At 40.5% G+C, this 27328-nt stretch overlaps 1 protein-coding gene across 1 annotated transcript in view; it reads left to right on the top strand.

Annotated features, from left to right (window-relative positions):
* Positions 1-27328, top strand: part of vwa8 (von Willebrand factor A domain containing 8) — a 284869-nt gene that overhangs the window by 186729 nt on the left and 70812 nt on the right. Inside the window, exons 32-35 of the mRNA XM_062533722.1 lie at positions 17153-17278; positions 18467-18576; positions 19324-19478; positions 26351-26543. Coding sequence (XP_062389706.1) covers positions 17153-17278; positions 18467-18576; positions 19324-19478; positions 26351-26543 — 584 coding nt within the window. The remainder of the gene's footprint in view (positions 1-17152; positions 17279-18466; positions 18577-19323; positions 19479-26350; positions 26544-27328) is intronic.

Raw genomic sequence — 27328 nt, 5'->3', positions numbered from 1 at the left:
TTCCACCCCTCCCCTCTCTCCCAGCTGGATGTCTCTCTAACCTCCCCCGCTTTCCACATAGAGACTCAGACACAGACACAGACACACAGACACAGACACAGACACACACACACACACACACACACACACACACACACACACACACACACACACACACACACACACAGACACACACACACACACACACAGGTTTGAACCTAGGTGTCTTATAAAAGGAACAATAAGTTGGTGTTATAGGCAGAAAGCAGTGACTAATTTGGATGAAATTTAATGGAGTAGTGTGGTTGTAGTGACAGTCACATTCAAGTTTTGATGTTGTTTGGTGTGGTTGTGATTTTGTCACTTATAATAGCATATTAATGATTGTTGACACATAGTTTTACCTAAAGTATTATGAGATGAGTTTACAAATACTTGTGGTCATATTAACCTATGCTGCAATTTTGACTTTAAACACATTAACAGAAAGTGAGTTATTTAGGGTTATTTGTTTGATGCCCTAGGGAATGAAACTCAATAGAGATTGAGAACGTGACGTAAAACGCAACGCATTTTGGGAATAGGTGCCCCAAAATTAAGTTGTTTTACTGACGTGCGGGAACAACGAAGTGCAGTTGTCGAAATGCCGTTTACCTGCTGTGTTATAAAATTCAATAGAGTAACATGAAGCTTATCTTTTATAGTTTTCCAGCGTGGAAAAATAATAGTATACGTCATGTTTCAGAGGTGACAAAAAGGCGAGGAATGGCTTGGATAGCAGCACTAAGGAAGCGCGAGATTATAAATGTTTTTCACACAATTTTTTCACGCTTAGTTTTCATTATTATCATGCCAGATCATAGACCCAGACCCACTAGTTTACATGGGCTGGCATCAGGCGAGCCAAACGTACCCATAATTCTTTGTGTTTTGATGACTTTGGTCACATGTCTTAGCGATCTCTATAGAGCTCCCCAGTCCCGCCCACAGCCTTGTCCGGAAGTAAAAATCCAATACAATTTCTCCATTGACAATTGGAGAATAAGCCATAACATCGTAACCGTCCATGGTAGACTTAAAACCAGCTACGATGTGACTAAGCGATTATACCTGCTCATATAGATGTCAAAAGTTAATGGGGGCATCAACCTTGTTTTGAGAAAAACAATGTTTTATTCACGATTTAACGAGAGAGTACTACACTACCCGACACCCTAACGTGTAAAACTGGTGAAAGCAGAGCCTTTGATTGGTAGAGATCGCCGTTGCCATGGCAATGCCAAACAAACTGTACTTAGCTTTTCCCGCGCCTATCGTCCAGCTTCGTCTCGCTGGAACTTCAAAACTTAAAATGGCTGCAGGGCTGATCAGGACCGATGTGTGGTCTTCCGAAAAATAACGGTTTTCTCATCTTGAAGGTTGAATTTACTCAATGGAAACGGTAGGAAGTAATCATCTTCTTTTCTCAGATTAATATGGAACCATGTTAAACTATCGTTAGGCTGCAAATGTTGGAAATGTGTGTACGTTTGCAAAGCATCCTGGGATTTGAGTTCTCTATCTCGGAATTTAAGATATGTACACAGTCTTGTACCTTTCACTTTTTTTACATTTTCTGTTCATTTTTTCACTCGAAATTATAAGTTATATGCTTATGAGTCACATCGTAGCTGGTTAGCCTAAGGCATGGTCTAAAACTCTTTATATCCGAATTTTTCCAGAAGTCAATGGGAGAAATGAATGAGAAATTTACTTCCGGACAAGCACCTCTCTCGGAGGAGGGGCGGGACTGGGGAGCTCTATTGTCTGTAAAAGTCTCTCACTCATTTGACATTCTGTGGTCGAGAGCACTGTCCCCGCCCACTACACCATGTGATTTGTTAGTCAGTGCAGATCCAGGCGACCCCATAGAAGTCTCAGTCAATGTAGCTCTATACTGAGTGTTTTCGTGGATTTATATCGTGGAAACAGTGCAATCATTTTGACTTTTTGTCTACGGAGTTATTCTTGAAAGTAAGGTAACCGTTTTGTTGAAACGCAACTTTGCAAGCTATTTGATGCGGTTCAATAAGTTGGCTAAAGCGCTCGTTTCCTCCATCTAGCTAACTCCAAGTGATGCATGTTAGTGATATGGTGTTTACTAGCTAGTTTATCTCAGCTTACAAATAGAGCCTTAATAGCCTAGGTGACAGCCTAACTAGGCCTACTGAAACATAATCCAAACTTTTGACAGTTGTAAAATGTAACGTGAAGTTCAAATGTGTCACTGTTTGGGAGTAGCCTGCCGTTTGGGAGCTAACGTTATAGCAAGGCAGGTTTTTGTCACGTTCGGTAATTAACAAGTCCCAGTGCGATAACGAACGTCAAATAGCCTACTGTAGTTGGTCTTGTTTGAAAAGGTCTAGCGGAAAACACAACAGGCACCTAGGCCTAGGGCCAGCCGTAGTAAATTCGACCTGGTTTTAAATCTTGGCCTAAGCTAGCTAGCTAAGCTAGCTCGCTAAGCTAGCTCGCTAACTCCAATTGATGCACGTTAGCGATATGGTGTTTACTAGTTTATTTTAGCTTACAAATAGAGCATTGATAGCCTAGGTGTCAGTTTAACTCCTGAAACATAATCCAAACTTTTGACAGATGTAAAACGTAATGAGAAGTTCAAATGTGTCACATTTTGGGAGTAGCCTACCGTTTGTGAGTGGAAGCTAGCTAATGCCTTTATTAGTGGAGGACGTAAGTTTGAAACCACAACAAACTTACTCTGCCTAACTGAAGGAGGACGTTTCTCCATGGACATCTAGAAAGCAGGAGAGAAGATGACAGAACTAGAACTGGCCGTCTGCTTAGCTTTCAATCAAGGTAAGAACATTTCCCTGCAGTGCAAGGCAGGTTAATGTTATTCAGTTGTGGTGATTAATTGCCTTTAAATTGAGTGAACCATCTATCTATTCAAAATAATCTAAACGTTTCCCCTATCTGGAAATACGTTAGTTTGGTGCCACCGATTCATATGAGCAGTCGTGCAATGTGTGTGTGATCCAAGTGAAACCATACGAGGCTAGAAACAACCATATTTTTCAAACGATTGATTCCTGCAACTAATACATGCAAACAGCATAGGCAGACTGCCTAATCTTAGTTTTTGAAACGATTGAAGATGGTATGAACATAGTTTATCCCTTTGCATGCGTTTGCAAACATGTTCTGGGTATACTTCAAAACGTTTTTTTTTATTATTTGATCTGCCATCACTAAGCCTAGTTAAATTAGGCTATAGGCCTATGCATTAATAACCTTGCCTATGATGGACTGAGAAATTTGCTGTCGACGTTAGGCATGAAACGGTAGGCTCAAATTATTTATTTAAAAGACGTAATTTATGAAGTTGTTGTTGGCTTTGCCACGCGTTCGCATCCAGTTTGACGTGTCCGGATTTTCCGATAATGACAGCAATCTCGTGATGGCAATATTGACTTTTAATTTCTGCGCGTGTAAACTAGTCTAGGCTACAGTGCCTGAAGTTAGCTGTGACAGACTAGCCTACTGGTTTTCAGTTTTAGCCACAAAGCCTGTCTACCCTAGGTCAACTCAATTGTTTAGTTATCACCTTGGCATTTCGCGTTTTTCCAGCCTTATCTCCGTGCGCCCCATGTCATTCAAGACGTCATTCAAAACATATTTCGGGATAGCCATCTCACTATGAGAAAACGTATGACGACAGTGCTAAGAGATTAACACATTGGCATGCTTGGTAAACTTGTCTTGCACATAATATTGAGCTGATTTTTTTAGTGAAAATGGCCTGTAGCATTGTGCTGATAGATGAAAAAAGTCGCCTATTTAAAGGCACAGTTTGAATTTTAATCCTAGCTCTCCATTTAGTGTGTGCACTTGAACAAATGATGTAGCTTATAACAGTAGGGCCAGACATTTGTTTTTAGGAGGAAAGGTGATGGACATATTACTTTGGATAGTCCGGGAGCCAAATGCCATAATTTAGGTGAACCTGGCTTTGTCGGTTAAAGTTTTTTTTTTTGCAGAATCTAGTAGACTAGGGGTACCTCTTTAAGATTTAAGAGGGTGCCCGGTGATATCCCTTGGGCAATTTCATATATTAAGCCTTTCTTGTCCAATGTGTTGACTATAAGGCGGATATACTGCAGGTGAATAGGGTAAAAGAATTAACAAGCAGATATCACTATGAAACTTCACCAGTTGATTACTTAGATCAATATGAAAAATAAATGTATTACAAGTTTTCTGAAATGTAATGTTTGAATATGCAAATTAGGTATGATGTAATTAAATATGCGCTGATTTGCATAAACGTAAAAAGATCAAATCTGAACATTGGACAAAGCCAGCTTAATTTTTTTTCTTTTCATTTTGTTGACATAAGAGATGAAAAGTATTTTAGAGAGGGAATTATAGATATCTCATTTAGTTATTCAGTAAATCAGAAAATACTATACCAGCCTTTAAAAAATCCATTTTCGCCATGTTTTTTGGAATAAAATGTCATGTAAATCAGGCTAAGAATCATATATCAACAAACCCCTCTGCAAAATCCTTCTAAACATGGTTAGTTATAAGACTGAAAAGTTTGGTGTATGTAGATGCTTGTGAAGTGGAGATTTTGTTCTTCGAGTGAGAGAAGAAACTCATCCATATCCGCCTTATATTCAACACATTGGACAAGAAAGGCTTAATATACAAAATTGCCCAAGGGATATCACCGGGCACCCTCTTAAATCTTAAAGAGGTACACCTACTCTACTAGATTCAGCAAAAAAAAAAACTTTAACCAACAAAACCAGGTCGGACCTGGGTTGGTTGCAACCTGACCCCATGGCTTAGTGACTGGTCTGGTCTGCCAAAAGCTCACGAGAACCTTAAAGGAACACTTCACTTTTGTCGGTTAAAGTTTTTTTTTTTGCTGAATCTAGTAGAGTAGGTGTACCTCTTTAAGATTTAAGAGGGTGCCCGGTGATATCCCTTGGGCAATTTCGTATATGAAGCCTTTCTTGTCTAATGTGTTGAATATAAGGCGGATGGATGAGTTTCCTCTCTCACTCGGAGAACAAAATCTCCACTTCACAAGCATCTACATACACCAAACTTTTCAGTCTTGTACCTAACCATGTTTAGAGGGATTTTGCAGAGGGGTTTGTTGATATATTATTCTTAGCCTGATTTACATGACATTTTATTCCAAAAAACATGGCGAAAATTGATTTTTTAAAGGCTGGTATAGTATTTTCTGATTTACTGAATAACTAAATGAGATATCCATAATTCCCTCTCTAAAATACTTTTCATCTCTTATGTCAACAAAATGAAAAGAAAAAAATTGAAACTGGCTTTACCCAATGTTCAGATTTGATCTTTTTACGTTTATGCAAATCAGCGCATATTTAATTACATCATACCTAATTTGCATATTCAAACATTAAATTTCAGAAAACTTGTAATACATTTATTTTCCATATTGATCTAAGTAATCAACTGGTGAAGTTTCATAGTGATATCTGCTTGTTAATTTTTTTACCCTATTCACCTGTAGTATATCCGCCTTATAGTCAACACATTGGACAAGAAAGGCTTAATATACGAAATTGCCCAAGGGATATCACCGGGAACCCTCTTAAATCTTAAAGAGGTACCCCTAGTCTACTAGATTCTGCAAAAAAAACTTTAACCGACAAAGCCAGGTCTGACCCCATGGCTCCCTGACTAGGAAGGATAGGGAGTGGTGCAATTTGATTTTCTTTGGAACTTAAATATCATCAAGCAACCTCTTCAAACAGCATCAATATATCAATAGGCCTATTCACTATTATATTGTACAGGACTAGAGCTAGAGGACTAAGGGGGTAGGCTATATGTTATCAAGTAGGTCTATATTAAAACATGTAGTCAACATTATGACTTTATGTTGGTTTAAGTGAAAACAAAGCATGTCATGAACTAGGAAAATCCATGGTTCTACATCATTGTTGGCAAAATGATCATGATAGCTGCCCTACATATTTCAGCCATATCTGGTTTAGTCTTGAGTAGGCCTAGGCTACTTTACTATAAATTAGTCGTAGACTTATTACAATATAGTCTATGTATATCTATATATATCGAGGGCTGAGAACCACAGGGGCGTAAGTGACATTTCACCAACTTTACAATAGAGCCAAAACAAATCTAACTGCTTATGTTCACAGTTAAAGACCTTTGGTTTTTGTTTTAGTCAATCATTTAATATTTATAAATATTTTACTTCTATAATTGTGTCAGCTATAAAGAGCTCATCAAGAGCTTTCAGGTGATGTATATAACTCAATTTTGACCAAAATGTCACTTACGCAACTGCCCCTTTGGTTCTCAGCCCTCGATATATGTTATAATGTTTATATGTATCACAGTTTATAAACAGTTCTCATAAAAGTCATCTGATGTTATCATTTAAGGGGTCATTTTTGAAAACTTTCTCCTGAGGGTGCTGGGTATATTTTCCTCTTTTTTGTCCTTTGCCAATCACACCGCTGAAATATGGTGTGAATCAATCTCATCGAGTGCTGTCATTAAGAAAAAGAACAAGGAAACTTGATATGACAGGGCAGCAAACACTCATTTTCTATGCCCCATTCAGTTAACCTAATGATAGTTGCTGGTTCAGTATTCGGCTAAGGTTGTATCAAATTTCCTGGTTCTTTATCCTACAGTGACCTCAAACAACAGGGCTTTGAATTTGTTCACACACAATTTCAATACTGGAAAACTGGTCTTGAAAGTCCTTAAAAAGTGCTTGAATTTGGCCATGACAATGGTGTACAAAACCTGTGCATGTAAATTTAACGGTCTATCGTAGCAATAACAGCAACATTTTCTTTTATTTGGACTTCGAAAAGACTTTTTATGAGGAACATTTAAAACCCTTGAACTAATAAAGTAAATTAAGTGAGAGGAAGTGTGTGGACCTTTCACTCTTTTTTTGAACATTTAAAACCCTACAATTTATCTTCGTGGCAGAAGGCGTACTTTAGAAATTTCACAGACAAAATTGTTTTTGCTACCCCTAGTCAGAGACAAAGCTCTGGTCTAGGGTGTGGCTTAGGGACTCTATAGTGCCACCTAGCAGATTGTGTTGTGGTTGACGTGTACATTCACGAAAATGAAGCAAATTTGGTGGTTTTACGTGTTATTGGTGTCGCTACTGAAAGATAGAGCTCTGGCCTAGGGTGTGGCTTAAGGACTAAGCGCCACCTAGTTTGTTGTCTGTTGTGGTTGACGTGTACATTCATGAAAATGAACCAAATTTATTGGACTTCTTTCGTATTGCTATCGCTAGTCAGAAAAGGAGCTCAGGCCTAGGGTGTGGCTTAGGGACTCTATAGCGCCACCTAGCGTGTTGTCTGTTGTGGTTGACACATATATTCACGAAAATTAGTCACATTTGGTGGGCATGTGTGTTATTGCTACAGCTAGTCAAGGACAGAGCTCTGGCCTAGGGTTTGGCATAGGGACTCTATAGTGCCACCTAGCACGTTGTCTTTTATGGTTGACACATACATTGACACAATTAGGTAGGCTTGTGTGTTATTGCTACCGCTAGTCAGGGACAGAGCTCTGGCCTAGGGTGTCGCTTAGGTACTCTATAGTGCCACCTAGCATGTTGTCTTTTGTGGTTGACACATATATTCACAAAAATGAACCAAATTTAGTGGGCATGTATGTTGCTCATGCACAGGCACACCAACCCACACATGTTGCTTTGTTAGATTCCGAAATGTCACAGGTCTCCGCACCGCAGGTGCTCGGGCCCGCCATCGCCGCTTGCGGCTATATTTAGGGCCCGAGCACCGAGGTGCGGCCACTGAAAGTGGCTGCACCGTAGGTGCAAGGCCCTATTGTTTTTGCTCAGATTATTCTTATTATTATTATAGTATAATTATCTTACCAGTAATTTTGCTCAGATTATTCTTATTATTATTATAGTATAATTATCTTACCAGTAACATTTTTCACCAACTTGGCATGCTCTAAAACTCTTGCAATTTAGCTGGCATATGTAGAATTGCATTTGATACTCAGACACAGAGCTGTGGCCTAGGGTGTGGCTCAGGGACTCTATAGCGCCACCTAGAGCGCCGTCTACTGTGGTTGACACATACATTCACGGAAATGAACCAAATTTGGTGGACATGTGTGTTGTATTATTCTGAACAAGTTTTACATTCAAACTATATAGTGAATCTTAGAAGAATTTGATTTATGTGAGATTTTCTGATTTTTGCACATCATGTATTTTGAAATACTTCTCCTAGACGGTTTATCGAAATTATGTCATTTAAGCACTAAAATGATCTTGAGGGGTTGCCTGAGAGGAATTGCGACCAGATTTTTGAATTTCAAAAGTATATTGAAATGGCGAAGGTTTGAATCTAGGTGTCTTATAAAAGAAACAAAAAGTTGGTGTTATAGGCAGAAAACAGTGACTAATGTGGATGAAATTTGATGGAGTATTAGTTAGTGTGTTTGTAGTGACAGTCATATACAAAGTTTTGAATTTGGTGTTGTTTGTGTTTTTTAAAAGCGCATTAATGATTGTGGTGGACACAGTTTTAGCTAAAATATTTTGAAGCGAGTTGATGAATAATTATAATCATATCAACCTATGCTGCCATTTTGATTTCAACCATGTTAACAGAAAGTGAGATATTTAGGTTTATTAGGTTTTTATAGGTCTGTGTGCCTAGCCGCGCATGGTCTTGCTCCCTCACTGTGGCTCACCCACTCTACCCCTCCTTGTCTGTTTCCCTCCCCCCACAGTTCTTCCCACCCCTCCCCACTCTCCCAGCTGGATGTCTCTCTAACCTCCCCCGCTTTCCACATAGAGACTCAGACACAGACACAGACACAGACACACACAGACACAGACACACACACACACACACACACACACACACACACACACACACACACACACAGACACACACACACACACAGGTTTGAACCTAGGTGTCTTATAAAAGGAACAATAAGTTGGTGTTATAGGCAGAAAGCAGTGACTAATTTGGATGAAATTTAATGGAGTATTAGATAGTGTGGTTGTAGTGACAGTCACATTCAAGTTTTGATGTTGTTTGGTGTGGTTGTGATTTTGTCACTTATAATAGCATATTAATGATTGTGGTTGACACATAGTTTTACCTAAAGTATTATGAGATGAGTTTACAAATACTAATAGTCATATTAACCTATGCTGCAATTTTGACTTTAAACACATTAACAGAAAGTGAGTTATTTAGGGTTATTTGTTTGATGCCCTAGGGAATGAAACTCAATTGTCTGTAAAAGTCTCTCACTCATTTGACATTCTGTGGTCGAGAGCACTGTCCCGCCCACTACACCATGTGATTTGTTAGTCAGTGCAGATCCAGGCGACCCCATAGAAGTCTCAGTCAATGTAGCTCTATACTGAGTGTTTTCGTGGATTTATATCGTGGAAACAGTGCAATCATTTTGACTTTTTGTCTACGGAGTTATTCTTGAAAGTAAGGTAAGAGTTTTGTTGAAACGCAACTTTGCAAGCTATTTGATGCGGTTCAATAAGTTGGCTAAAGCGCCTCCATCTAGCTAACTCCAAGTGATGCATGTTAGTGATATGGTGTTTACTAGCTAGTTTATCTCAGCTTACAAATAGAGCCTTGATAGCCTAGGTGACAGCCTAACTAGGCCTACTGAAACATAATCCAAACTTTTGACAGTTGTAAAATGTAACGTGAAGTTCAAATGTGTCACTGTTTGGGAGTAGCCTGCCGTTTGGGAGCTAACGTTATAGCAAGGCAGGTTTTTGTCACGTTCGGTAATTAACAAGTCCCAGTGCGATAACGAACGTCAAATAGCCTACTGTAGTTGGTCTTGTTTGAAAAGGTCTAGCGGAAAACACAACAGGCACCTAGGGCCAGCCGTAGTAAATTCGACCTGGTTTTAAATCTTGGCCTAAGCTAGCTAGCTAAGCTAGCTCGCTAAGCTAGCTCGCTAACTCCAATTGATGCACGTTAGCGATATGGTGTTTACTAGTTTATTTTAGCTTACAAATAGAGCATTGATAGCCTAGGTGTCAGTTTAACTCCTGAAACATAATCCAAACTTTTGACAGATGTAAAACGTAATGAGAAGTTCAAATGTGTCACATTTTTGGAGTAGCCTACCGTTTGTGAGTGGAAGCTAGCTAATGCCTTTATTAGTGGAGGACGTAAGTTTGAAACCACAACGAACTTACTCTGCCTAACTGAAGGAGGACGTTTCTCCATGGACATCTAGAAAGCAGGAGAGAAGATGACAGAACTAGAACTGGCCGTCTGCTTAGCTTTCAATCAAGGTAAGAACATTTCCCTGCAGTGCAAGGCAGGTTAATGTTATTCAGTTGTGGTGATTAATTGCCTTTAAATTGAGTGAACCATCTATCTATTCAAAATAATCTAAACGTTTCCCCTATCTGGAAATACGTTAGTTTGGTGCCACCGATTCATATGAGCAGTCGTGCAATGTGTGTGTGATCCAAGTGAAACCATACGAGGCTAGAAACAACCATATTTTTCAAACGATTGATTCCTGCAATTATACATGCAAACAGCATAGGCAGACTGCCTAATCCTAGTTTTTGAAACGATTGAAGATGGTATGAACATAGTTTATCCCTTTGCATGCGTTTGCAAACATGCTCTGGGTAGACTTCAAAACGTTTTTTTAATTATTTGATCTGCCATCACTAAGCCTAGTTTAATTAGGCTATAGGCCTATGCATTAATAACCTTGCCTATGATGGACTGAGAAATTTGCTGTCGACGTTAGGCATGAAACGGTAGGCTCAAATTATTTATTTAAAAGACGTAATTTATGAAGTTGTTGTTGGCTTTGCCACGCGTTCGCATCCAGTTTGACGTGTCCGGATTTTCCGATAATGACAGCAATCTCGTGATGGCAATATTGACTTTTAATTTCTGCGCGTGTAAACTAGTCTAGGCTACAGTGCCTGAAGTTAGCTGTGACAGACTAGCCTACTGGTTTTCATAGTTTTAGCCACAAAGCCTGTCTACCCTAGGTCAACTGAATTGTTTAGTTATCACCTTGTCATTTCGCGTTTTTCCAGCCTTATCTCCGTGCGCCCCATGTCATTCAAGACGTCATTCAAAACATATTTCGGGATAGCCATCTCACTATGAGAAAACGTATGACGACAGTGCTAAGAGATTAACACATTGGCATGCTTGGTAAACTTGTCTTGCACATAATATTGAGCTGATTTGTTTAGTGAAAATGGCCTGTAGCATTGTGCTGATAGATGAAAAAAGTCGCCTATTTAAAGGCACAGTTTGAATTTTAATCCTAGCTCTCCATTTAGTGTGTGCACTTGAACAAATGATGTAGCTTATAACAGTAGGGCCAGACATTTGTTTTTAGGAGGAAAGGTGATGGACATGTTACTTTGGAAGGAGAGGGAGTGGTGCAATTTGATTTTCTTTGGAACTTAAATATCATCAAGCAACCTCTTCAAACAGCATCAAAATATCAATAGGCCTATTCACTATTATATTGTACAGGACTAGAGCTAGAGGACTAAGGGGGTAGGCTATATGTTATCAAGTAGGTCTATATTAAAACATGTAGTCAACATTATAACTTTATGTTGGTTTAAGTGAAAACAAAGCATGTCAAGCGAGTTGATGAATGATTATAATCATATCAAGCTATGCTGCAATTTTGATTTTAACCATGTTAACAGAAAGTGAGTTATTTTTAATTTCATATTTGCCCAATCACACAGCCCCTCCTCTCTGTCCTTCTCTGCCTCTCTCTCTGTTGCAACTAACAGACACACGCACGCACTCTGTCACCCCCCTTCTCGGGTCCTCCCTAACTAACACACACACATTGACACACGCGCGGCTTTCTAGAGACAGAGACACACACACACACACACACACACACACACACACACACACACACACACACACACACACACACACACACACACACACACACACACACACACACACACACACACACACACCCCCTTTGGGCAACAGTGGCCTACTGGTTAGGGCTTGGGGCTTGTAGCTGGAGGATTGCCGGTTCGATCCCTGACCAGTCCACAGCTGAAGTGCCCTTGAGCAAGGCACCTAACCCCTGACTGCTCCCTGAGCGCCGCTGGTTGGGCAGGCAGCTCACTGCTCTGAGTATAGTATATTAAAAAGTATACAAAAGTATATTGAAATGGCGAAGGTTTGAATCTAGGTGTCTTGTAAAAGAAACAAAAAGTTGGTGTTATAGGTAGAAAACAGTGACTAATTTGGATGAAATTTGATGGAGTATTAGTTAGTGTGTTTGTAGTGACAGTCATATGCAAAGTTTTGAATTTGGTGTTGTTTGTGTTTTTTAAAAGTGCATTAATGATTGTGGTGGACACAGTTTTAGCTAAAATATTTAATCATATCAACCTATGCTGCAATTTTGAAATTTTTACTTTAGCCATGTTCACAGTAAGTGAGTATTTAGGTTTATTTGTGTTTGCATGTGTCTTATACTCCATCCATTTAGCTGAGCAGGAGTAGGTGCTCTCTCTCTCAGCTGCATGTCTCTCTCGTCCCCTGCTAATTCTCTACACAGACTCACAGACACTCTCTCACCCCTCCCCCGTCATTCTCTCTCTCTCTCACGCACGCACACACACACACACACACACACACACACACACTCACTCACTCACTCACTCACTCACTCACTCACTCACTCACTCACTCACTCACTCACTCACTCACTCACTCACTCACTCACTCACTCACTCACTCACTCACTCACTCACTCACTCACTCACTCACTCACTCACTCACTCACTCCCTCCCTCCCTCCCTCCCTCCCTCCCTCCCTCTCTCTCTCTCTCTCTGGGCAGCCGTGGCCTACTGGTTAGGGCTTGGGGCTTGTAACTGGAAGGTTGCCGGTTCAATCCCCAACCAGTTCACCACTAAAGTGCCCAGGGTTGGGTCAGATTACTTTGAAATGTAATGGATTACTGACTACAGAATACATGGCAAATTTTGTAATCAGTAACGTAATCAGTTGGATTACCCAAAACATGTAACGTAATCTGATTCCTTTTGGATTACTTTTTACACAACTTGTAGGCTATACAACATACACAATCTTATTTTCCACTGTCTTTAATTCATAGATGTGGCGAAGTATTGAATCTTTTTTTCCCCGACTGGAACGGGTCTATTCCCAGATAGCAAAAGACTGGCGGACCAGGACCACTGTCTGTCAGCCCACCGGGGGTAGACCTGGCACTCCGCTGGCGTTTTGCTCATCGGTTCTCTGGCGGTCCACTAGAGAGTTGCCTCAATATTTTTTCACTATTGGTTTTCATTTATTCAGTTAGGCTATAGGCTACTCCATCCATAATTTTCATAACACTTGATGTCCTTTCTTAATATTCATGATAAGTTCATTTCAAGAGATGGTGGTCCAACGGTGAACCACAAGTGGCATGCAACTAGCGGTGCACTATTTGCCAATCTGATTTTGCTATCTGGGTTGGCTGACGTTGATGGTTCCTCCAAGAAACTACACAGGCAATTGGATGATAATGACATCTAGCGCAAACGAATGAGCTGTTTTTGTCAAATTAAAACACTAGGCTAGGCTATCATTAAAAAGTTTAATTGTTTGCATGATTAAATGTAATCAGGTAATCCCCAACAATGTAACTGTATTCTGATTATTCATTTTTGTATAGTATTCTGGGCTGATTACAGTTACTTATTTGTTGTACTCTGATTACGTAATCTAGATTACATGTATTCGATTACTACCCAACCCTGAAAGTGCCCTTGAGCAAGGCACCTAACCCCTCCCTGCTCCCCCAGCACCGCTGATTGGGCAGGCAGCTCACTGCTCTGGGTCAGTGTGTGATTCACCTCACTGTGTGTTCACTGTGTGCTGTGTGTGTTCACTAATTTGGTTAAATTGGGTTACATGCAGAGAAATAAATTTCCCTCACGGGATCAAAAAAGTGTATATTCTATTCTATTGATCCATTTGTCTCTACCCCCTATGTCTGTGTCTGTCTAGCGTTATTGCTATCGATAGTCAGAGATAGAGCTCTGGCCTAGGGTGTGGCTTAGGGACTCTATAGCGCTACCTAGCATATTGTCTGTTGTGGCTGACACATATATTCAGGAAAATTGACCAAATTTGGTGGGCATGTGTGTTGCTCATGCACATGCCCACCAACACGCACATGTTGCTTTGTTAGATTCCGAAATGTCACAGGTCTCCGCACCGCAGGTGCTCGGGCCCGTCATCGCCGCTTGCGGCTATATTTATTATTATTCTTTCATCGTCTTACCCCGTGCGCCCTTTTTTCACCAACTTAGCATGCTCCAAAACTCTTGTATTTTGGCAGCTACATGTGGAGTTACTGTGGCTACTCAGTGACAGAGCTCTGGCCTAGGGTGTGGCTCAGGGACTCTATAGCGCCACCTAGCGCGCTGTCTGTTGTGGTTGACACATACATTCACGGAAATGAACCAAATTTGGTGGACATGTGTGTTCTATTAATCTGAACAACTTTTACATTTACTCTCTATAGTAAATATTAGAAGAATTTGAGTTATGATTATGATTATGATTTTTGCACATCATGTATTTTGAAACACTTCTCCTAGACGGTTTATCGAAATCATGTCATTTCAGCAGTAAAATGATCTTGAGGGGTTGCCCAAGAGAAATTGCGAACAGATTTTTGAATTTCAAAAGTATATTGAAATGGCAAAGGTTTGAATTATGGAAACTTACTAAAGAAACAGGAAGTTTGTGTTATAGGTAGAAAAAAGGTAATAATTTGGATGTAATTTCGCAGCTAAATGTGGAATTGCTACTGCTAGTCAGAGACAGGGCTTTGACTCTAAGGTGTGGCTTCGGGACTCTATAGCGCCACCTAGCAGCGCGTTGTCTGTTGTGGTTGACACAAACATTCACGAAAATGAACCAAATTTGGTGGGATTGTGTGTTATTGCTATCTGTAGTCAGAGACAGAGCTCTGGCCTAGGGTGTGGCTTAGGGACTCTACAGCGCCACCTAGTGCATTGTCTGTTGTGTTTGACGCACACATTAATGAAAATGAACCAAATTTGGTGGCTCGTGTGTTATTGCTATCGCTAGTCAGAGACAGAGCTTTGGGACTCTATAGTGCCACATAGCGCATTGTCTGTTGTTGTTGACATTCACAAAAATGAACCAAATTTGGTGGGCTTGTGTGTTATTGCTGCCGCTAGTCAGAGACCGAGCTCTGGCCTAGGGTGTGGCTTAGGGACTCTATAGCGCCATATAGCGTGTTGTCTGTTGTGGCTCACACATACTTTCACAAAAAGTAACCTAATTTGGTGGGCATGTGTGTTATTGCTACCGCTAGTCAGGGACAGAGCTCTGGCCTAGGGTGTGGCTTAGTTAGATTCCGGAATGTCATGGGTCCGGACCGTAGGTGCTCGGGCCCGCATCGCCGCTTGCGGCTATATTTAGTATTTAGTCTGTGAAACTATAGCTCATATACTTCATGCAAGATGAATAATATTTGATTTGATATTTTGGCTTATATTCATCAAGCAACTTATCGTAATGACACCAATTATCGCCCCTTCGAAAATTCTAAAATAATGACGTTTTTTAATACCTCAAAACACCATTTGATAAATTAACCTTACATTTTTCAGTGGCCATAGGTGTGTAGATTTGAACAAAATTTGGTTTGGTTGGTTCTTATAAGGGGTTTTACCTCCAGAAACATCTTGTTTACCACACTGGCATTTAGGGCTGGCATGGTAGTTCGCTGGCGGTAGTTGGTTTTGTTTTCGTTTTTATTGATGGAAGTAATTACTCATGATAATGAGCACACATTTTTGGAAGAAAACATGTTTTTGCTAAGAATCGACTCAAAAAACTACACATAAGTGTCATTCGGTCTTTGTCATGACAAGTTAGGGTTAGGGTTCATGTGTCTTGTGTTCATGACAGTGTCATGTCACTCTTGTGTAGATACCTTCAAGTGTTACCAAATGTTCCAAAGATGCTTTACAGATGATGTTTAGACCAAACTTCACAAAAACTATCCTTTCAATTTTTTTGTTTTCAGAAGCGTTTGACTGGCATAGCCAAATCTGGCCTTATACAGTATCTTTGCCAATTGTTGGTTGCTCAACATGAGACTTGCTTTGAGTGCTTACAGCCACATGTCTAACGTAATAGCATTGAGTTACAATAGCAACTCTGGTGTTGTGCTTGGCCCCTCATTGCTGCTTGCACCTATATACCCGTCATTTCCCGACTATTAGCCAGTAACTGTATTAAAATACAGTTGCACGAGTAGTCACACGACCAAGTATGGTGAGACAGAATAAAACGTGGTGCATTTCTAAGCAGATAAAAGGGATAGCTATATTGTGTGGCGGAATAACTTTGGGAGCACTTAGACTCTGCGCAGTAATATCCTCACTCCAAAGTGAAACTGAAAGTGCAAGAGTGAGGATATTGCTGCGCCACAAAACATAGTTATCCCTCTTACCTGCTTAGAAATGCACCACGTTTTATTTTGTCTCACCATACTTGGTTGTGTGACTACTCGTGTAACTCTATTTTAATAGGGAAAACATGGAGGTGTTTAGTCGCTTCTAACTTCATCTCTGTTTGGATCCTAATGAATGCATTGGGCTAGCTAAGTGCTATCAAAGTTGCGCCGCGCGCCAGAGCCCATGAGTGCACACATTGAAACGTGAGAGGTGTGTATCAACTCATCTTAATTAAGGGAATAACATAGTTTAATATGAAAAAACGGTGAAGTGTTCCTTTAATACAGGGGGGCAGTTAATATGGTGTTAATATGCCTTTGTTTCTTTTAACTTGCATAAAACACTGCTTATACACAATGCGGCTTATATGCGGGAAATTACTGAAGTCAGTTAATTATGGGCCAAGCATTGTTTTGCAAAGAGGACAACTGAAATCCAGATTGACTGTTCCAAATACTTCAGAAAAACAGATGGTTCTACTGACTTAGTCAGACTATTTATACATCTCTCTACACACAATGTTTTGAATCGTAACTTCCATTATATTGTTTTGGTAGGAATCAGCTGGAGGTCCTAGATGTTTTGGAGGGACAAGTTCACACCATTTCACTTCCCATCAACCTAAAAGCTGTCTTCCTGGTGGCTGAGGACCGCTGGCTTCTGATTGAGAACAAAACAGACAAGTGCGTTGTTGTTCTTCTACACTGGCATTACATTTACATTTATTTATTTGTAAATATATTATATATTTAATAAATATTTAATTATAATTGTACGATTTCTTTATTAAGCGACTAACAACATGAAGAATAACACTCAAGCTACAGACGTGACCTTAAAGGGATATTCTGTCATTTTTGGATGTAAGCTAATTATCCACCTCCCTTCGAGCTAAACAATCAATATTTACCTTTTTCCCGTTCATTCAGCTATTCTGTGAGTCTGGTGATACAACTTTTAGCTTCAGCCTAGCATAGATCATTGAACCATGGGCTCAGCATGGGTGCAGTGACATCACGCACTACTACTGCTTGTTGCCTATGGGGACTATTTTCAGATATCACTACGCCCATGGTACATTTGCAACTTCCCCTTGATTATTACGCCAGATGAGAGTGTAGTTCCATGTCAAATCAGCCTAGAAAAACGCCAGGTTTCATTTTCAGTTGGTCTTATTGCACTTTCTAACTTGAGAAGAGACACTCTTAGTCACTTTTAAGCATGATGAAAGCAGGCGAGTTGCTAATGGTCTAATCCGATTCAATGATCTATGCTAGGCTGAAGCTAAAAGTTGTATCACCAGACTCACAGAATGTCTGGATGAACAGGAAAAGGTAAATCTCGATTGTTTTGCTCGAGGGGAGGTAGAAAATGAGCTTATTTCCAAAAATGGTGGAATATCCCTTTAAAGTGTAACTCTGGCGAAAAAGGCTCTTTTTCTGCATCAGATAAGCCGTGGAGACAGTATTTTTTGTTGATCAAGCGCTACAGAGCTTGCACCTGTATACGCTATAGCATTTTTAAACCCGTACTATTGTTCACAACAGCACCAAACCTCTTCTTTAGCTTGCTCAGGGTCCCTACACATAAAATGAAGCACCAACAATGTAGTTAGCGAACCTGGAGCCAATTTTTGCCGGAGTTACACTTTAACCTTGTAAGACCTTACAAAAGGGTTCTAATCACTGGGGTTCTCACTGTTAACAAACTGAACATGCATCGTATTGTAAGGCTATGATAAGAAAGAGGGATTTGATTTTTAGTTCGTAAAACCATAATTTATATATTTTTTAGTGGTTAATGTATAGGTATCTTTTGACTCTGTTGTTATCCTGTTACCAACTGATGGACTGTCTTTGCTCTGTCTTAAGGAAATTCTTGTTGACCAAGCCCATGCACATGGGTGCGGAGGACTCTGGAGTTTGTCAGCTCCACACCATCACTGAGGAAGCACATGACATGGGCTTCGGGATGAGTTCAGGTAAAAAAAATCAAATTATTATTATTTCAAAACATATTGCTATGAATCCTCACTAACAGTTTCTTGAAAACAGAACACAAACATACACAGGCTATGGTTAAAGAAAATGATGCAGAAAATAAATACAGATGAAGCTTAAATGCAGTCAAAAGCCAAGTTTTGCCAATTGGACTTTCACTGGGTCAAATCTTTGTGACCAGTGGTCTTTTTTTCTGGATAAAAGGATGATGCTGTGGATGTTGGTAAAGAGGAAGTTCTATTTCTTTACTCCAGACAAGCTGCTAATTCAACCAGTGCAGACATAAATAGTATAACTTAAAAAAAGGGAAATAAAAAGTGACACAAGGGTGAAACCAAGTCAAAACTTAGGCACTAGCAATAATAAGTTGACAACAACAGAAAAAGCAGAAACTATAGCAATTTAGCAATACTACTGTAACACTGTAACATCTCACGGAACTGACACTGGTGCCTAACAACTGCAACAATTAGCTTCAGCTGGCATCAACTACAAATATATAGGCAATAGCTATGTCTATCTAGCTCAGAGTTCAAATGTCTTGATCAGACATGTCAGCACCAATAGTAAAAAAAAAAATCCCAGCAAGAAATAATAGAACATTTTGTGAAAGTGTGTGAAACTCAAGTGGAGTTTGATTACGAAGTGGTTTATATAAAGCAATTTGTTTTACACTTTTTTTGTTTTTGTCTCTCTTACTTTGTTTTCTCCACTTCTCTTTCGAACAGGTTTTGAGACACCAGTTCCCCAGGAAATATCCAGTGATCAGTTGACCTCCGAGAACCTGAGTGCTGCTTTAGATCAAAAGATTGTCTCACCTAACCGCCTCTTTTGTGATAACAGCTCCTATGCCAGGGCCATTGTTGGATTCCCTGATCTGATGGTAAGTTGTCTTCAAGCCTTGATTTGAGTTGAGTTGAGTTTGTAGTGTAGTAAGCTTTATTTGTGAATGTCATAGCTTTTTTAGAGTTCAAGTCAAGTCAGTTTACTTGTATAGCACATTTAAAGGCCTCGACACACCAACCCAACGGCCGACCGTCGGCAGAAAAGCAGTCTGACTGATCCGACCGAAGTGACGCGACGCAGAGTACCTTCTGCGTGTGCGCGAGGCGTGATACGTTACCCATAACTGCAAGCTTCAGAGCCGAGTCTAGTTACCAAGAAGCATTCGCCAATGGAACGAAATGGCACTAGTTTCGGACTTCTCTGATAAAGCTGGGCATACACTGTGCGATTTTTGGCCCATTTTGCCGCGATTTTTGAGTCGCGCGACTATTTTGGGGATCGGGCCGAATTTTGGCTCAGTCGTGCGACTCGCATCGTGTAGTATACATGGGTTAACGAGAAGCGATTACCACCTCACGACCACCTCCCGATCGATCGGGAGAATATCAAACCTGTTTGAAATCCTGGTCGCCCCTCGTGAGTCTATCGCACTGTTGAGGCACTGTTACAAGCCGATTTACCTCAACCTGTCACACTACACATGTGCAAACACAGATACGGACAACAAAACAAACAGTGTTGCCATAGTCTGCTTATTTTAAGTGACTTGGGCTTGATTTTGTGTGAAGTTGCTGGTTGCACGCAGCGACACAGAGGGCATTTTGAACCTAGGCTATGCAGCTGTGTCGACTCTACACTGTAGGCTAACTGCAGGCTCCTCTATGACCAGCCCAGAAATGTAACAGGGGTTCGGGGAGGGGATGCTATAACTTTTTGGGGTTGTGTCTTTATTATGGTTTATTTTCAGAGACCTGCTGCTTATTTCTCCTCACGTGACCTGGCAACACTGAAAGCAATTAGACAACACGAGCGGCATGGCAGCACAGCTGATAAAGTTCCAGATAAAAGAGTCCGACGAGTTGGATATGGACGTACAGTGTGAGCAGTCAAATCGCATCCGACCATCGGATCGTGTAGTGTGAGAACAGGAATCGTGAGCTGCCCCTTTGAATTCACTCGTACAGTATGAGCAGCAGCTGAATACCGCGATTGAAAAAATCGCACAGTGTATGCCCAGCTTTAAGCAATGGGGGGGAATTCTCCCATGCAAGTAAGTAAAAAAAGCATGTAACTGCGTGCATTTCACTCTGCGCGAATTCTGCTGTTCACTTAAGTATTTAATTTATGTGTGACAGAGGGAGTTATGCGTTTTGGGAGGACAACCCAAAATCTGGACGTTTGTTATATGTGACGCTCCACGGCAAAACCAGTCGCTTGTCGCAACAGACATTTCTGAGAAAAATGACCATTTATGTCACTTGTGCTAAAATCGTGGATTTTTTTTGTGTGTGTTTTGAAACAGTGCGAGGTCTACACTGTACGGCCGTGAATACATTTCACCGAAAAACTGACCTTTTCTAGTCTAAAAACGTGAGTTTCTTGAGGTGAGAAAGTTAGAGGAAGCAGGAAGTTAGAGGCGTCTCGTTTTGGCCGCTCTATTCCAATATTTACGGTAAATGCACTCATTGACAACCACCAAGTCATCCGCGTGCTGTGTCGTTGATACAAGTACCGTAAATCTAGTAATAACGGCGACCTTACAAAGCGTTCGTGAGTGTTGAGCCGACGTTTAACTTCAGAGGCAGATTTCTCCATTTTTCTCTTGGCATGACAGGAAGAACTCAACTCCTTTGAATGTTTATATTTCAGTAATATGACGTTCAATTCATTAGATGTTGGTATCATTAGAGAACTGAATTTCCCTCACGGGATCAAAAAAGTATATATTCTGTTCTATTCTTCTATTCTATTCTATATGTGCAACTCTTGCGCGCATTCTGCCATGGCTTAACACTAGAAGCGCCAAGCGCCGGTCATTTGACCGCTGACGCGTATTACTAGTAGCGCCGTGTAGGTTTGACCTACAGATGGTACGGGTTGAGAATGCTCCTTTCTTTCCCGCACATCGGGAATCCCGAAGCATCGGGACTTTGTAATTAAAATGGCAACCGCAGGGGGGCAACATAGACCGCCCTAATAATATGAAGGTTCGGCTCATGGAAAAACCCGAGGAGGCCGCGCTGGTGACAAGCGGAGAAAAGAGACATGGCGCTCGGCATGTTAGATTGCAGTTGCGGATTTTTCGAATGTTTTACAGCCTACCTCACAGCTCTCTCACTCAACGTAGCCTATAACTCAGTCAGTTCAGCAGAGATGCCAGAGCAACGTTTTGGTCAATGGAGAGGGAGAGAAATGCTCCGCATATCTGTCTCATTTAATCATTAAAATGAAAGTGATGACTGGCGAAATTAATCAAACGACGTTTCAATAAACCATTGTTGAAATGAATGAAAATGGTTTTAGAAAATCGCCTATAGGCCTATCAGAAGGAAATAGCCTTCAATTCAACCTGAAATACTCGAAAGGCAACCTTAGATTAATTCATGAATTCATTACGGTTACAAGTCCGCATTTCCGTGAATAGGCTATTATTGTCAATGTCAAGGCGAAGACGAAAGAGATGGACAAGATGGACATTTTGGCTACATTTGCATGCTAGGAATACTTAGAAATGTGTATAGGCTATTTTAAAACAGAGGCATGTTCATTTTAACCGGCGACGCTGGGTAGCCTACATGTAGCCAACATGTAGTTATTACAGATTTTGTCCCCACCACTTTTGACGACTGAAAATAAAATGTATTTAACAGAAATCTCTTTAACCCTCTAACCGCCCGGGTTTTTTTGGATTTTTGCATACAAAATTCAAAAGGCCATGGCTTGAAAGTGGTCAGAGATAAAGTCCTACTGTAAATGTGAAAATCATTGAGTATGAACTAAAGTTTATAAAGGGAGTAAATTTACTCATCTAATTTGCATATTATGACGTCACAGGATGGCAATAGCGTCAAATTATGCACATATCAGTAAATACTGATTGTTGAACACATTTGAGCAGTTTTACTTTGATTTTTGTCATTTCTCCGACATAACAAATAAACAGGACCACAGCCACATGTAAACCAATAATAGTAAACTATTAGTATTATCACAATCCCTATGTTACTATATAATAAAGTAGCCTGGTCAAATCAGTTCCTATCGCGGATGACTTTGTAGTTCTTCAGAGCTCTATTTTTACTAGACCTGCTGTCTGTACCATGTCAATTACAGATACTATCATCATGATTATCACTGGCACCAAGCACACCATGCTTATTTGAACCCTTTGGTCAACATTGCTGCAGGTAAACATTGATGTACACACGCAAAGACCCACCTCCATTCACAGACGCATCTTGACTGTCACTGCCAATGAACGACCGATCATAATCTCCAAAAGGCAGATATTCTCCTTCAGAATCAGAGTAGGTGAATGGCAGACCCAAGACTTCATAACACACGACTTTGTTTTTTAACATTTGCCGTTTTTCTGCTTCAATTTGTGCATAGCGATCGCGCATTTCACTTCCGCGTTATAAACAGGAAATGCGTCTTTTTTTTTTGTTTCTCGCGAGTAATACAGGCACTTCCTGAAAACTTTTTTACTCGAATTTGGGCTTGAATCGAAGCTCTGGATGTCTGCCAACTAGTGGTGGAGAGTACAAAGGCGATTTGTCACCCTACTCGGATCTACCGTCTGTTTTAATCAGTGATGTTGCTTGTCGCCGTACGGCGCCTTGGGCGGTTAGAGGGTTAATACATGCCTATGCTTGTCACTTTACTTATAACCGTAGGCTACATGCATGGAGAAGATCGCGCATTTTGTAACATTGTAACAATGGATGGTCAGATATGCGATAGGGCAGTGAGGGTGATTCATTGTAACCATCGACTAGGAGGCCTAGCTCCGCAATATAAGTTTCTAGCAACGTATGTATCGTATGCATGTTCATGTTCATTCAGAGATAGGCATAGACTACCATAGGCTGCTGGGCGTCAAGCTATATGACAGCATTTTATCATGTGGTGAATTAATAACTAACGTCAGTTTAACATGTCAGAACTTTTGATCGGCGTTTCAAGTCCATGGCGCGAATAAAGCATGATGGTGTTAACAATCGAGCTGTGGCGCAACTGGTTGGAACATGTGCAAGGTACGCCAGCGATCGGGGTTCGAAACCCACTCGAAGAATCTCTCCGGAACTCATCAAGAGAAAAGTCGTCATTTTATTAAAAAAATGAAAGATTTTCTGTTTTGCGATTTTTTTTTATGTTTGCGATGTCTGCTGAAAAGAAAAGTTAATAGCCTATGTGAATTCGTGGTTCAGCGCACACTCACGCACATTTTTACATTGACATAGTGTCGGGCTCAAGTGTCTGTCGAGAGAGAAGAGGGAGAGGCAGTCGTTCTCAATGCCACATATAGGTAGGCTATAATGTAGTGAACTGGTTAGACGAGTGTGGGGGAGGGGGAATGATCGCACAAGACAATTGCTCTTCATGAAATGGATCTCACAGACGGCTGTCGATTTGTAAATGTAGCCTAGGCCTACTACACCACTTGCGAAATCGGACGTGGCACATAGCCTAATTATTAGGCTACTGGATTTAATATAGCAAATCCATGGACTTTGTTCATCCTATATATACAATAAGTATAAAATCCGACAATCCAAAACGATAACGAGATCTCCCAGAAACGAAAAACAAGTTTGTTGAGTGGCCTATAGTCCTTTCAACAATCTCAGCTTTTGCGTTTGATAGATAAAAGGCATCCTGTCCTGCTGTATTCCAATGAGAAAAAAAACATCCAAGGTATAGGGTCACGGTAATGCAGCATGCATGAATCTCTCTCTCTCTCTCTCTTTCTCTCTCTCTCTCTCTATATATATAGACCTGGCTTAACACAATTTTGTGCGTTATAACGCACAAAACTTTGTTAAGCCAGCTCCATACATAACAACAGCTGCCGCGCGCTCTCCCCGGCCTCCATTTAAACTAAGGGCAAACCCATTCATTCATGACCCCAAAAATTGTCAGTAAGGATAGGTCATATTACCAAATGGCGAACCTCGAAAATTATTTAGGATATAGAGCCGTGTCCATTACGCACTACAGTTATTTTTTAGGCTATTGTTTTAGGCTATTTGAGTGTTTTTGTCTACCATGGCTTAGTTGAAACGTTCCCTCTAAACTTATGTATTTCCAATCGGCTTTCACAATCAGCTACAGCTGCGCTGATGATCACCATGAAAACTTGCAATGTCTATACAGAACTGCTTTCACTTCCCCGAGTCGCGAACGCAACATGCACAACAATATACCGATATTTAGCAAACACATGTATTTCCAGCTCTCAAAACCGATGAGGTCCAGATCTCAGTGGCCTCATAGCTGCCTATAGCCATGCATAAGCCTAATGATAGCCTTGCCAAATAAGTCATCAGTCACACACCCCTAATCGCGGGGTTGACCTGTTCCTTTCACACTGAGCCCCGATGAAAACAACCTCCTTGGCGGAGATAATAATTTGGCCTATCAAATTAAAAGCACACTACGACAGGTATGTGTGATCACGCAACACAAGAGAGCATTTAGCGATGGGACAGTTGTGAATGAGTGCTTAACACCCTGGAGTTTAAATACCCCCCGGGGGATTTGAAAAACACATCTCAATCTCTGCTTTTATCATATTATAGAAACACCATTAGAAACCTTTAATCAACTCGTTTTCAAATATATAGCCTATGTTTTAAGAGAATATGGCAATGATAATGGCACTTTGTAAAAACAATAAATTCTTAGGATTTGTCCTCTCACCTGCAGCAGGCCCATTCAAAAGCCCATCCACCTAATTTGCATTTGAGAGAGCCAATCACTAAAGTGACACATTTAGTCTGGAAAAAGTAGCAGGCTAGCCTACTTTATGAGTTTTTTTGACCCCTCTAATAAATTGCCTATAGGCCTACTACGATATGGAGGAAGGGCTGCCTAACTGTTCCCCCTAAGAGTTTTTTCATAAGATAAAATGTTTACGCTATTTACGTTTGAAAGGCTTTTTAGAACAATTGAGTAGCTTAAAAAATCTAATACTCAGCCATGTGTATTTTCTTTGACCCCCCTTTCGAATGCAATATTCCAATTGGTGCAAACAACGTACATCTTATGACGCATGCAAATCTACAAAACATGGATTCTGAATTGCATGTGTTGTAAATTGGCAGCTCGTTTCTGAAACGTAAATGTTTTCTGAATTTGCAGTGCATTTTCTAAATGATGTTCACGTGTTGTCAAATTAAGATGAAGAAGTTTTCCTTAGTCACTTGTGTTTTGTCTATTTGCCCGTGTTTTGTTGATTTGCATGTCGTTTGCACCTGTCGGCCACCACAGAATAGGGATGGGTCCAAATTTTTGAATATCCAAATAATTGATTTAATGCGAATATCGTTTTGTCTCTAAAAATATAGAAATGAATAGGAAAATGCCCCAATTTTTTAAGTAGTGCATTAATTTAATCAGAGGGTGCCATTAAAACACAAAAACCTAAACGCCACATCTGTAATCTGTCAAACGGTAGAAGAAGAATGCATTGTCTCTCGGCTCTGGCAACTATTTAAAGTGTGACGGTGCAGAATCAGCCAAGTAAAGTTTATCTGTGGAACTCATCTAAAGAGAAAGTGTGCAGTTTGGGCAATTTCTTTCTGTTTTCTCGTCCCTGAGATGGGGGTTTGGAGATTGCTTCAGATCGATGACGTCATCCGAGAATGACTTCACATTAGTTATTGTGTGAACTCAACTGAAAGAGAACATGTATGAAAAGTATTTGAATATGTGTGTGTTGATTAATTAATTGTCTCTTGTTGGCAGTCGCCTAATGAGGTATATACATTTAAAAGAGAGACCCACCTCACCGAGGGTAGGAGTGCGGACAAGTTCTTTGGAGGGAATCGGCGGACAGGAGCAGCTAAGAGGATGAACTGTGCAACGTTATTGAACGCAAACCAGGTGGTGAGAGCTCTGCCGGCCTCACAAGTGCCTGTTGCTGACATTTACCCAAAAGGTAACTCCATCATTAGCTAAGACTTAAATCGTCTATTGATTTACAGTAATTGCATCAATTGCATTGCAAAATAAGTAATTGCACCTAGAGGATTGATTCCAAAACCTTTCATGACAATTCCTGTTTTCACAGTGAAAAAAACAAATGTAAGCGCAAAGTAGGTCATTAGCATATCACAAAATTGTTTAGATAGGTAACTATGCTGTAATCAGAATCAGAATTCCTTTATTGTCATTGCACAGAGTGCAATGCAATTGGTTAGCAGTCCCAACAGTGCGTCCAATAAAGACATTTAAATACATTTAAAAGCAGTAGTACAGTATATGCTGCTGACCACAGCAATGGTGTTGGTGGACCTAGATACCTTGGTGGACCTTGGCGATGTGTGTTCCAAAGAGCTTGACATTTCAAAATCCTTTCCACATACTCCCCATTGATGATGAGCGGTTCTGTGTCTTACTTCTTGTGACGAAAGTGATTCCAGTAATCAGTTCCTTTGTGTAAGAGCACAGCCACCCAAAAGTTGATTTATATGTTGGTCTTTCCTTTCTCATCACCTGCAACCTGTGCCCACTTGCTCTAACTATGTCCTTGCCCCATGGGTAAGCCCCAGATTTTAGGAACTACTGCTGTAGAGGAAGAAAGGAGCTAATCCCATATACTCAGACATATTGTACTCAGGTTTTAAAATTACTGGCGAATTTCCATGAGAACAAGACAGTTGAGATTAATTATACAGTATGCCAGCAAATGACAGGGACTGTAGAATTTTGTGTATGCGCGAA

The sequence above is a fragment of the Sardina pilchardus genome, chromosome 4, assembly GCF_963854185.1.
Source record: "Sardina pilchardus chromosome 4, fSarPil1.1, whole genome shotgun sequence".
Classification (NCBI taxonomy): domain Eukaryota; kingdom Metazoa; phylum Chordata; class Actinopteri; order Clupeiformes; family Clupeidae; genus Sardina; species Sardina pilchardus.
Note: the sequence above shows the minus strand (reverse complement) of the source record. Positions and strands in the feature narration are given on the sequence as shown.